A 13933-nucleotide genomic window follows, 5' to 3' on the forward strand; every position below is an offset into this window, starting at 1 on the left:
AATTAGCATATCAACACACTTTGTCATGAATGAAAATATTGAAACTTGACAAAGATGTGTCAAGGTCAGGATAATGAAGAGTGCTGAACTATATGTACGCAAAGAAAATCACTATCATTTGATGGATGTGTCAATCTTAAAGGACCACTTTTCAACTTACCTTCATATAATTGTCCCTCACTAATGTTCATGCCACAACTTTCACAAGCTGCTTTTTGCTGCGCCTTGACCGAGTAGTAAAAAATGGTGGTGTTTTATCATGAACATTAGTGTCCTTTAAGGATAAATTAAGTATAAATTAGTTAACTTTATGATGGAGAACAATCTATATGGGATTGCAAATTGCATGACAACAGCTACACAAAACAATAGACTAAAAAGAACACACTCGCACACTACGAGGACTCCAATGCGACAGATGCTTTTATATTGCACCATTTAAGTGACTGACATTTCAAGCACAAAACATCGCAGTCACCCATAGTGTGCAAGCGTTTTCTAATTTTATTCTGTATACTGTTCGTAGCTCAGCACCTGCCCAAATTTGGGTTGGGGATGTGCATGTCATTGCTCTCTTCAACAGTACACAATGTAACAGAAAGACAAAATGACTTGGTTTATAAAATGTTTTATTCATGTTACATAGCTGATACATAGGGCATCAAACAGTTCCACAAGGCTTTTGGGGACTACAATCGATGATTGGCAAAACACAATAGTGGTCCAAATCTCTAATGACAATCACTGGACTAACCAAACACCCTCTTTAAGTCGTGTACAAACCTGCATTGAAAAGACTAAACCGGACATTTGTACTAGGTGTGTATTATAACTTTGTTCCCATTCCAGTGTAATATTTGAAAAGACATGCATGACAGAATAATCTTATTAAAATGTCCCAGTATTTTGTCTGACAAAAACCTCACCGATCCCACCCCCACCCACCCACCCACCAACACAGGCATGCTTCAGTGAAAAGAGTGGCATCCCAACCAGGAGGAAAGGTGAGAATTTAACCAATGGGCACCACCTGGCTGTGTGGTGCCAGCTGGTGCCAGCTAGTCCAGTGCACTGGCTTTCCCTGCAGTATGGAACTAAAATGTTTGTTTCAAGTTGGACTTCAGCAGCTGTAACCGTACCACATAACTGTGTAGAGACAGACACACTAAATGGGATGGAGGGACGGACAGGGGTTGGGGCACTATTTCTCAAATCTAACAAACATTTGACCCTATTGAAACGGAAAACAAAAATAATAAATCTCTGAACTTTTAAACTTGATGGGAGTTGGGTTTCCAGTTATTCAACGGACCCAATTAATTTATAATTTTTTTCTTTGCCTTCTAATCTGGACTAGGATCGTGATACAAAGTATAAAGCCATTAATACTCTTCTACAGCAGAAACTGCACGTATGGAAGGCCAAGACAGAACACAAATCAAGGGGAATGGCGGGTTTCTTTTCTCCGATGTCTGTTTTTCTTACGACCAAATCCAATCATTGTGAAAAGACCCGTTTAATTTAATTTCATACACGGCATTTTCTTTTGTTCCAATAATGGGTTTGATTGCTAGAATGTTTTTAAGTGGAGCAATAAGGAATGAAGGATGTGTAAAAAGTTTTTTTCTTGTTTTTATTTGTAGTTTTGGAGATGACCCTGGCATCGGGCTTTAGTTCTCATTCTCGCCGGCCTCTCCAGCGTCTCCAGCGTCACCCTCGTCGGCAGCATTGTCAGATGTCCATAACTGGAAGAAGAAGACGCAACATTAGCCATTTTGTCCAGCAGTAAATGTGCTTCCTTTCACTAACTTTTAGCTGGAAAAGATCTCACAAGGCTTTTGAGCTTGTGAGATCACTGCTACTTTAGTGACACTGTAGAAGAAACAAATTCAAATATCAATAAGTGTATACACGGTACATAACATGACTTACTTGTCGGGAAATTTTTAAGTGTGGGGAGAATTAATACAATCTAAGAATGCAAGAAACAAAAATGGCCTTAACCCATTACATCCGTGTCATTTTAGAACTTTGCATTGGCTATTCTTTTACACTTTTGAAATGTGAGAAAACTACTGATTTAGATGGCAATTTGTAGAATCGGCCTGAGGTCTTAATGGCTAGCCGTCCAAGACCACTGACATTTACAGATGTACATAAACAAGTGTCCCTGTGATGATCATGAATGTGTCATGTGAGTGCATGAGAGCAGAAGGAGTTGACTGACTGTCAGGTTGTCTCTGAGGAGCTGCATGATGAGAGTGCTGTCTTTGTAGGACTCCTCGCTTAACTTGTCCAACTCTGCAATGGCGTCGTCGAATGCCTGTTAGCCAAAGGAGAAGAAAATAATTGAGGACAACTAACACTTTATAATCAAAGGTTTCCTCACAAAACTGTTTCACCCATAACTATCTCATGCTTCTCAAAATAAATTGATTTTCTAACCAAAACTGTGTTGCTCTCTGTCTTGCTCTAGCCAAACTTGCAAAGTAAAGAAAAGAGATATTTGTTCAGTCAGCAAACATTTGCCATTTGCCCGATATAGTTGTGCTGAACAAGTTCATTTATATAACAAGACATTTAAAGATTATTTAACCGTTTCCACACAAGAGAGAACAATATTCTGAATTTTTTCCTTTTTTTATTTTTCAGTCAGACTCTCGGCCACCGTACTATGTGCTCTACGGCAATATTAGCTTCCCGTTGACTTGGCTGTTAGCGCGGCAGAAAGAATGCCTCGTCTCTCCTAATCCAGGGCGCTCTCTGTGGTTTTGATCTGATGGATATACTAGAGCTTCATTTCTGCTCCTCATCCGTCTCTCGTTCAAAATATGAACGCTTTTTGGATCATATATCGTATAAATTAAAACGATCGCAATGTAAGCTAGCAAAGTAAAGCAAACTATTTCTTCGTTTTTTCCCCGGATTGTTTCCAGGGGGTGGGTTTCAGAGTAAAAGCGTCTTTCCGGCACCCCAGAGCTCCTATTTTGAAGGAATCCCGGCGCCGATTGTGCACAAAATATTTACCCCCTCCTTCGCTTATATTAGACACACCGATATGGGTGAGGTAGAAAGAAGAATGCTTGCCAACCTGTTTGGCCAATCCACATGCTTTGTCTGGGGAGTTGAGGATCTCATAGAAGAACACAGAGAAGTTAAGGGCTAGGCCCAGGCGGATGGGATGTGTGGGGTCCATATTTTCCTTGCTGATGTCAAATGCCTGCTGGTAAGCTTCCTGAGAGTTTTCAATGGTCGCTAGGGACAAACAAAAGAAGCATTGAGGACATTCGTGATTAGTAATTGAATGCATGAACATGGGTGTACAATCTTGTCATTATTAAAGCATTACTTAAGGCATGATTGATACAACTATCAGCTCCAGCTATAGTTTAAATCACGCTACAGTAACATTTTATTCTTCTCATGTTTCTAGTAGATCAGTCAGATAGTAGTGGGTACAGTACCGCACTGGGTACTATATAACAACAATTACAATATTTGCATGCTGGCATTGCATCGTGGGGCAACAAGAGTATGCCAGTGTCTGCGGGTACGGCAATGGGTACAACGGGTACAGCAAGTACTCTGACAACGGGTGGAACATGTATTGCATATTGCATCAATGATGCGTTGATCAACAATTAAAATAATCCCCCAATTTTTTTTAATAAATGATACCGGTAGTTGCAGCCCTATTTAGCGCCACACTGATTTCCCTATGATCAAAGAAAATACATCTAAAAAGTAGCACTATAGAGCGGCGCAGTTCCTCCCCCTTTCAGAACAACGAACGGCCCAGGAAATGAAAACGCAATGCATTTCCCCATAGACAGTTTTTATTTCATTTATTTAAAGACCTTTTAAGCGTCGTACGAACTACGAAGCCAACTCTTGTCGTGACAAATCATGACAACACACACAATATTTTGGACCAAACAAATAATTACAAAGAAGAAAAACAACAAAGAAAGTGTTGTAACCTGCCGTTTTTTTCTACTTTCTAATTCTTAAATTAAATAAAAACTGCCTATGGGGAAATGCATTGCGTTTATTTCCTGGGCCCTTCGTTGTTCTGAAAGGGGGAGGGACTGCGCCGCTCTATAGAACAGTCCAGACAGGCACACGGGGCAAAGGAACTCTTGTGTGTTACATAATGTGTATGCCCGTCGGAGCTTGGAAGCCAGTACAGTGAGCTGACACACACTCGCCATCATTCTATAAGATAGGGGCCCTGCAGTCGTGTAAGTGTGACTCAACAACCCGTTTCCATCTCATTTCCAGCTCTTTAACCCAGTCATGACGGGAACCCGTCATGACTATAATATTTTTATACAGTGGAAAAGGCTCTCAAGTTAGAAAATTATAATTAAAATGAAACTGAATGAGAATTTAACAAATGTTAAGTCAAACTTGCTCATCAAAATATAATTAATCCGTTAATAATGAAACTGCTCTTAAGTGAACCCTTTATGAATAGGACAACCAGTCTACACTTGTGATGAATAGGACAACCAGTCTACTCTTGTGAAGTGCTCTTGAGAAAGAAAATCCCTTGGAATCCCCTGTGTAAAAGTTAGACAGTTACTACAACCATTTCAATTATTAAAGTATTGCCAAAATGATTCCAGGTGCTCTACAGACAACAAGGTAGAGAACTGAAGAATGATGGTGAATGCAAGGCAATTTACTGCACGTCAACTTACCTGTCCTGTCATCACCAGAGGCAACTTCGGCGAGGTATCTATAATAATCTCCCTTCATTTTAAGGTAGAAGACTTTGCTCTCTGGGTTTTTGGAGTTTGGAATTAAATGTTGGTTCAGCAGGCCCTGTGGACAGAAAAGACAAAACACCGTCAATCATCTTGCATGGCATCCAATATTTCACTGCAAGGTACAGCATCTACAATTTCAACAGTTCACCCGAGAATAACACAAGGATGCCAGTCAGGGCCAATAATACCCAATACAGAAGATTAACCGCTACGATAACAAACGGTGCTACTGCATTTCAGACTACTTATCGACTTTCACAGGATCCGTTTAGTTAGTCAATAGTCACCCACTATATATGGATCTTGTTTCAACAGTGATTGTGAACCTCAAATGCACGTTATAACTCAATAAATGGAGATAAACCACACATGGGTATCACTGTTCACCTTCGTCCACCAGAGAGCACTCCCCTCTCAATTCTTGCCGTTGCTACAGTATAGGGCCTACATGTCAATGATTAATGAGTATAATTCCATGCCATCAGGAGGAAAGTGAGTGCATGTGCTTGGCTGCCCAGTGGTCGTTTAAGGAAAAGCCACAGTGTGCAACCGTGCACTGCGTCAACTCAAACTCAAGTCATTCCAAGTTGTCCACAATCAGGCCAGGTCTCCTGTGTGTGTGCCCGATTCCAGGCCAGTGCTGCTATACCACTGCTCCTCAGTCATTTATTTCTGCATAGCACAGTCTGTTGTATCATTGCTGCTGATGATTTTGGGCAAGTTGTAGTGATGATATTGCCTTTCCAGGATCTCTTTTACTGGCTAGGTCAAAGAAAGTGCAATTAAAAAAACAAAAAGGACCACTGGTCGACTTTACTTCATCCTAAAACATACCAGCAAATGCAATATTTAACTGATTCTGACCTGAGATCAGATTCTAAAAATGTCGTCTACATCCTGATAGTTTTCTGAAAAAGCTATGTTTTTAATCTATGTCAGTCGTTCTTCGATTAAAAAAAAAATAGCAGACCTACAAGCTTGTAGTGCGCCACTCGGTGGCGCGCTATGAGCTTGTAGATCAGGGTTAAATAGTGCTCAAGTTCAAACACAAGGCAAGCGAGCAAGTTTTGAATTGCCTTTATTCATTGAGGAACTTGATCCCAGACCCCATAGTGATGTGGCCTCATCATACACCAGCACAGGTTCAAAAGTACAAAGAAGACAAAAGGCTGACCATATATACACCTTTTCAACAAAGTATCTGAGATTCTGAGTTGTGTGATCAATGTCACCATCAGTGATGTAAATACGTTTTCAATGTAATGGGTCCCGGGACCCAGGGGTGGTCTTTTAGAGTCCCAGCGACATTTTATGGGTCCTACTTCAACGATGTTAGAGTACAGTACCGAGTACAGTATTGCATCACAGGACCCCCAGAGTGTGACATGATTGCGTCCTCTCTCAATTTAGTGAGTCTAAGGATGCAGGCTATTTGCATCACTGCACTATATACACTGCAGGACTACAGAACGAATTGAGATCAAATGCCTAATTTCAGAAATGAATTTGTAGTCAGGATCTAGAGCTAGGCTCAGTAGGCTGTAATAAAGGGTTGAATGTTGCTACTTTTGTTTTAAACAAAAACAAAAAAAGATGGAAGGAAGATCACAAATTCTAATAAAACAAAGAATATGTCAAAAGGCCCAGAAGTGAGTGATGTTTAAAGGCTTAGCCATGCTCCTTTATCGCACCATGGCAGATTACTATGGCTAATCGGCGTCAGTGAAATCAGAGCTTATGGTCAAGTTAACCGATTTAGAGATCAGATTACTCATTTTAACCCAGATGAAGCTGCTTCCCAATACACCTCAGACCTAATCCAGAGTAAAAACAACGTGTGTGTGTGTGTGTGTGTGTGTGTGTGTCCAGATGGACTACCAATGCAAAAAATATATTGCTGTAACTAAGCTTAATGTATCCGTTGGAAAAGGTTTTCCGTACCTTTTAATTCCCACCAGACTTAATTGCCCAACAAATGGAAGATTGCAAAAAATATAGAACTTTTTTTTTTAAGCCTCTCTTATTAACAAACTCCAGGAGGAAAGAGCCTGACCATGCCCGAACTCTAGACACAATCCCGGCAGCCACTCCCCACCCATTTACTGACACAAAGATTAGCTCAGCCGAAGCATGCGCATGTCTCAAGTGCCAAACATTCCTCTGCCATTGCATGCAATGCACAACAGACATGCTGCAGAGAAGCTGCCACACTCACAATGCAGTCACACAGTGCTCAGATTTCAGCCACCAACTCTCTCTCACACACAGCAGCCAGAATCAGCCTATGCCACTGGATAAGAACTGAACTGGCAATACCTCCGTCTGTAGTCTGTACTGCTTTACACATGTAGCAAGAACTGATATGGTCTGATTTAACCCATTTTGACCTGAGATCAGATTCTGAAAATGTCTTCTACATCCTGACAGTTTTCTGAAAAAGCTATGTTTTTATATATAAAAGCTCACAATGCATCTGCCATTTTCACTAAAGAAATGTAATAATCATTCAATAAGCGTAATCGAGGCAAGCGTTTGAAATCTATAAACCATTGACTTGAAAGTCAGATAAAACTAGTCCTAGTCTAGGATATATTTATATTACATCACTCATCACACCTGAGAGATATTCCATTTAGAATGAACAATGTGGGGCATCTCCATGGCAACACAAATGATAGTTTGACCCTGAAAAATAATGTGTGCGGCAAGGTTACATCCATTTTTAGGAATGGCAATCCAGCCTAGATTAGTGTATAACACGTTGTGTTGTGTGCATCTAGACACCCGTTATAACATCAGGTCTTGCCTTTTGTTGACTGTACTTTTCACACTTTCAGCCAATTTATTTCTGTTAATTTCCAAGTTGAGTAGACATTTCATATTTTTTTTGTATTTGTAATTGAATTGTTTGTAAATATTTTTAATGTGGACCCCAAGAAGATTATAGCTGGTTGAAATGGCACCAGCTAATGGGGTAAAGGTAGGTTTTTTAAATATACAATTTTCTTGGTGTCACCTTAAATGCAAGATTCCCATTTTATTTTACTTGAAAAGTAAAATCCGATATTGACTATTTTGTGAGTGCTCCAACAATATGCTCTATAATTGGGCCTTGATTGGCACATTATGAAAGAGTGTGTGAACAGATTAAATTCTGCAGGTCATAGCCCATTTGTCTAGATTAGAAGCTCTACATGTCGCCCCAAGTTTAACTCAGCCTGGCCAGTGGCCACTAGTGTCTGCTTCACTCTCTGAAGCTTAACAGCTGTCCAACCTCTGCTCAGCTGGGAGTATGACACACTGCTGCATAGTAAAATTATCAGTGTTCACTTGTGTACCAAATGGGACCTGTAAGGGACCATTTGACTCCATTTGTATTTTGTGCACTCGCACAGTTATGATGATGCCTGAAGGTCAGTATAGATTGAAAGCTTGCAAATAAATGCATTGATTGTGCACAGATCAGAGTGTGCGGAGATTCCCTTAATTTTTTGCACTTTTTTACAAATTACAAATAAATAATAAACGATAAATGAACACTGAGAATGTTACTGTGTGTGTAGTTTCAGTGTCTCCAGTCAGTGGAAAACCATCACAACAGAGGGTACTACTAGCAGCAGTCTCCACGCAGCTGCTGATTTAATAGATGCACGACTAGCAGGACAGAGCTGCGCAGACAAGTTGAGGCATGAGGTATGACTGACACATGCCCTCCAGCAACGACAGACGCAAAGTCAACACTCGGTGGTGGAGATAGGCTGAGTCAGAGGCATGCCATGTATTCCACCTCACTCACTCCTTCGCCCCACCCCAGGAGGGAGGTTGATCAACTGGGACCACCACCCTCCACACAGAGACCAACAGCTCTGGGAATACAGCCTAATTGAACAGCAAAGCTTCCGAAACCAGGTATCCTGTAATCCACTAGTAAGGTTGCCTCAGATTTAAGTGAAAACATGTCAATGATGTCACCCCGTAGGAACAGAAGCAGGACAGTCATTGATTATACTCTGTGTACATAATCTATAGCGAGAAAAGCTGCACACAATCAAGCCACTGCAGATATTTATATTTCATTGGTTAATGGTTATATTTCACTGGTTAGCGGCTATTATCATCAGTGGATTCATTAGCATTTTGTTGAAGAGAACATGTACTGAGAATACTGGTATTTAACACGTGTGCACTTTTTACTACTTGAGCCCTATATAAAACAAATGGCCCATCTACAAGCTTGTACATTTACCATTTTTGAAAAGGTCAAAATCTGAGATGTTTTGAAAGTTTCTCCTATAATACCTTGGCCAAAATGGGGATGCCAGGTTGGAAGTGGTTAACTGAACTCTCGCACCTGGTCAACCCACATTAGAATCCCATGTGCCAGATGTGACAGCATCAAACAGGGCCACACACACATACAGAATTATTTCCTATGTCTGTGTCTGTGTGTGTGTGTCACTGCTTGCTTACTTCCCCACCCAGACAGACACACCTTGCTGGCAGCTGTATTCACTATGACCTTTTGTCAGCTCACACCCTTGCATGGTTGCAAGCCATTGTTCCTAGTTACAGATTCCCAAAGGGAAGGAATGGTTTGAGGACTACACACAATACTTCCTTCTTCTCTCAGGCCTGAGACAAGGCAAGTTAACATTTATAGAATAATAGAGGAACATGGCGGAAACACGGGAAATGCCTTTATCACATTACTGGACTAAAGGGTCACTGTTTGACTGAACTTTAGTATTAGTGTGAATTAACCACACACACAGGATGGGACGATAATAATTATCGTGATTGTTTTTGTAAATGCTCACAATAAATCATATCGCAGATTTACATTTATCGTGACAATTCATACACTAGGTCTAGGATGAAGCATTCATCCTAGTGTATGAATAACGCGCGTTGTGAGCTTGTAGATCGGCTACTTTTGGCTAAAGTCCCCCTCAGAATAGGAATGCTGGGGGTTAAAGTGGTTTAAAAGTGGCATTTTAAGTTTTAATCTTTAATGATTCTCACGATATCGTTAATCGCAATTACTTCTGACACTATACGTGACATGTAATTTACATATCGTCGTCCTCCATCCCTAATTTTATATATATATATATAATTATATATATATAAGAGACACCAAACGCCTGACAAAACGACATGGTCAGACAAATCAAACTGCTTTGTTGAACAAATGTGGCTTCTTTCCCAACAAATATAGGACTACTGAAAGTAGTCACTACTATGCTATTTCTGGACAGTGGACAGAAGACAGCCTGATAGAAAAAGACCCCTTTCTTTCACAATAAATTCAAGCTAAAGGCAAGAGACACGACATTCCAAAAGGAGCAGCACAGTGACGGGACTGGATGAATAACTGATGTCTCGTGCTAGCACTTCCCTACAAGCCTCAAGGATCAGGGAGTGTGTGTGTGAGTGTGTGTGTGTGTGTGTGTGTGTGGGGGGGGGGGGGGGGGGTAATGAAAATACACTGACCAATTATGTGCATCACTGATTCTACCACGAATCCTGGCCAATTAGTGCTAATGACTACGTGATGGAAATCTACTACTTGTCTGTCTGTCTGTCTGCTGCAATACAATAATGATGTGTATTGCTATAAATATAATCTAATGCAATAAAACACAAGAGTGTAGCTACAGCACCCAGGATCAACACTATTATGCAAATTCTAAGATACGATATGAATAGGCAAACCATTTACATTGGAAGTGAAACAAGTCCTTTAGGTTTCATTGTGTACACTAGAAAATACATTTAAGCTGCAAACCGGACATAAAAAAAGATTGAAATCCATCTGTATGGTAGCATACAATAATGCAATGGCTGTCTGCCTGTCTAATGTAGTCTTATTGACATGTAGTAGCCTATGAAGGAGCCCATAACAGCAGCAAGGAACCTCTCCCATAGCCAAGCGGGAGACGCGGGTTCGAATCCCAGGTACTATAGTAGCAGCAGGACATTAAAAGTAAATCTTGATTTACCAATACGTCGTTGCAGATGTCTCGCAGCTCGGCTTCCACTTTCTCCCGATATTCGTTGACCATCTGCAGCTTCTTGTCGCTGCCCTCGGTCTTCTGTCCGATGCTGGAGATGACCCTCCAGGCCGACCGCCTCGCTCCCACCACGTTCTTGTAGGCGACGGATAGCAGGTTCCTCTCCTCATTTGACAGCTCGCCTCCCTTCTCCGTCACCTCCTTCATCGATGCTGCCATGTCGTCGTAGCGCTCGGCTTGCTCCGCCAACTTGGCCTTCTGAATAAGCTCCGTTTTATCCATAGTTTATGTATATGTTTGTTTTCCCCCTTAGATCGTAGTATTCACCCGAAAAAGAGAGAAAGGGGTCCCGGGAATAATGTGAGGCTGCCAAGGAATGGAATAGAATGAAGGGGGGCAGACAGTACAGTCGTCGTCAACGTCGATTCCACCACGCCACAGTAACGTTACAACCTGCGAAAAGAGAAAGCATACGCTTTAGAAATGCACCGATTAAACTCGCATTTTAAGTTATCTAGCGCGTTAAATTAGATTAAATCGATCAATAATCCTACGATCGGAAAGCCCGCACCCTCTCTCGGTACGGACCGCTGATATAACGCTACTGGGTTGGCTGCTAACAAGCTACGAGTTGCAGTCAGTGAGTGAGGCGACCAAGGCGGCGAAAAGGATTTATCAGTGACGTCACACATAGGAAGTGTGTGTAGTAGCTCTGTAGCCTTACGTCACACGTCCGACCATTTCTTTCGACAAGTGCGGAAAGAAAGTGAGTGGTTATTGATCAGTGGTGAAAAGTAGATTTACCTTAAGTACTTAAGTAAAGTACTACAAATACCTCGAAATTACCTAAGTACTATTTTCCATTTTTCCAATACTCTACTCCACTACATCTCGGATCAAATGTTGTACTTAACATTAGTTACTACTTGCTAGTTACTTTGATTAATACAAAACACAATCAGGCCACTTCAGCACTATTTTAGTACATTGCGTCCATTTGAAAATAAGCCGATCTACAAGCTCACATTGCGTCGCATAATGAGTCATTTTACTTTTGGTATCTCAAGTATATTTTGAAGCAAATACTTTTATTTGTAACGGAGTATTTCTATATTGCACTATTGATCATTTTACTTCGGTACAAATTGTGAGTACTTTGTTTTACCACCGTCCAAGGTTCCCAATAAATCGGAAGCACTTCCGATAAAATATGCTTTAGCCGTGACATCACTGACGTATCCTCCTTCAGTTGGCATCTATTCTACATTGTAGTCGAGCAGTGTGCGAATGTGAAACAGATTTATCAAGCATCGCTTAGGGGCTAGCATTAAGATAGCCATTTCAGAAGGACCTCGGCAGTTCTTAGTCTAAATAGGTGGCTTTCTAAAAATACAGCTCACGCATTGGAAGCACGTTCGACTGCAGAGACAAGAGCAGCCCGACACAACCCACACTGACGTTACTCGGAAGGCAGGCTAGCTTAGCGTAGCTAGCTGGGCCACTCCTTTCAATAAAATGTAACTCTTAACTCTACTGATACAAATCATTAAAGCATGCCTCGGGTTGACACCCGACAAACCAACATTAGCACAAACGCCATTTTAAGGGGGGGGAAACGTGCAAGCAAAAAGCATAATAATGAATGATCCTGACCTACTGAGATCCAAATTTGCTCCACAAAATTGATCCGATTTGAGAGATTGGTCGGAAGGCAAAGAACAGCAGCAGCCTTGAAATCCACCCGAACTTGCTAAACAGGGCGTCGCGACCAAGCCGTTGTCGTCCAATCACCAATTCCTATATAAATTGATCGACGGAGATGTTTCGAAATATCGACCAGTAGATGTTTTGCGCGGGGGAAAGGGGCGGGACTTGAGGGGGTAGTTTGACAGGCCGGTAGGCTGCAGCTGGGGCCACGGGGTTTCCTCCAATTAGAGCAAGGGAGAAGACGTCACCGGGTTGCCATGGCGATTGTCCTCCAATCACGCCTCCTCCCACATCGCAGGCACCAGCACCAGGCAGGAGCGGGTGTGGCACTCTTTAGCAACTAACTGCCCGTCTTTTACATCAGCGGTTCCCAAACATTTTCATGTCATGGACCCCAAAATTGACACTAATTAGCCCCGCGGACCCCCATTTGAAAAGATATGCCACTGATTCTCAACCTGTTTAATTTCAAGGACCCCCAGTTTGACATGCATTAGGCTATACGGACCCCCATTTAATGACATTTGTTTTACATTAGACATCTTTAATTCTTAAGCCACTGACTGATGTGATTGTCAACTGATTGATTTTCATCAATGACCCCAAGTTTGACATGCAATAATAGGCAATAGTATTTGTCATACAAGGAAGGATATAATGTCAGACTATTAAAGTAGCTTGCCCAACAGTTCCTTTTGTGAAAAGTAACGCAAATAACTCATCGAGTGTTGTCTTCAACACCTGCCTAACTTCTGTATGCATCAAAGATGACATTGGGCAGCCAGTTTATTGATTATTAAATGATGGATTTTGTGCAGTGCACCTTTCCCCATTATTGCAGACATGGATTTAGTGCAAATTCCATGGCAGATGTTTATTAATAGCCATAGTTAATGGGTTGGGAAGTCCCAAGGTTTCAGCTCTAGTTTTGAGGTTCTTGTCTGGATTGGATGTTAAGGCTAATTTATATACTCCGTCGAGCAAGGATGGAACTTGCCAAATAGAACTGATCAGTTCTTTTATAGGCAAGCGACATGTCATTTGCAGGCAGGACTTTAATAAGGTACCATATTACTTCAGTTGATCTATTGAAGAGTAGCCTGTCAGTGTCAACATATATGAAAACAAAAAAATGAATAAGGATCAAAGTATACAGAGTCCATTCCCATTAGCTTATGGTCTCCACCAGGCCGAAGGCGCGTGGAGAGAGTATGTTTTGCACTCCGTCCGTCCGTCCGTCTGTGGACAGCTAATCTCCGGTACAACAGGCCAAGTCGCGTCACGCACACACACACACACACACACACACACACACACACACACACACACACACACACACACACACACACACAAAACATGTTTATAGTACACCTAAATATTTTGCCAAACATCACACACACTCCTATCCTCCTGGTGGAGACCATGTGCCCAGAAGGTCAC

General features: G+C 41.5%; 1 protein-coding gene across 3 annotated transcripts; it reads right to left on the minus strand.

Moving 5' to 3' along the window:
* Window positions 1-612: 612 nt before the first annotated feature.
* On the minus strand, window positions 613-12596 carry LOC308329615 (14-3-3 protein beta/alpha-1-like). Of its 3 annotated transcripts, none has more exons than XM_080784014.1 (6): window positions 12440-12596; window positions 10775-11239; window positions 4704-4827; window positions 3092-3255; window positions 2228-2323; window positions 613-1745 (listed from the first exon to the last, which is right to left on the minus strand). In XM_080784014.1, exons 2-6 carry the CDS (start codon window positions 11066-11068, stop codon window positions 1671-1673), a joined length of 753 nt encoding a protein of 250 aa, XP_080640140.1. In that variant the 5' UTR covers window positions 11069-11239; window positions 12440-12596; the 3' UTR covers window positions 613-1670. The 3 variants fall into 3 exon arrangements, with proteins under 3 accessions (XP_080640140.1, XP_080640142.1, XP_080640141.1); XM_080784016.1 differs by having other exon boundaries at window positions 12444-12529; XM_080784015.1 differs by lacking the exon at window positions 12440-12596 and having other exon boundaries at window positions 10775-11405.
* Window positions 12597-13933: the final 1337 nt, after the last annotated feature.

The sequence above is a fragment of the Protomyctophum bolini genome (genome assembly GCF_963924005.1).
Source record: "Protomyctophum bolini genome assembly, chromosome: 15".
Lineage (NCBI taxonomy): Eukaryota > Metazoa > Chordata > Actinopteri > Myctophiformes > Myctophidae > Protomyctophum > Protomyctophum bolini.

Bases quoted from the DNA above. Each gene is read 5' to 3' on its own strand.
- LOC308329615 (XM_080784014.1), bottom strand. From the start codon at position 11,068: ATGGATAAAACGGAGCTTATTCAGAAGGCCAAGTTGGCGGAGCAAGCC. The intron at 4,828-10,774 runs GTAAATCAAGAT...TTCTGTCCACAG, and splicing joins ACATCTGCAACGACGTATTG to GGCCTGCTGAACCAACATTT. The intron at 1,746-2,227 runs GTCAGTCAACTC...TTCTTCTTCCAG, and splicing joins TCCTCAGAGACAACCTGACA to TTATGGACATCTGACAATGC.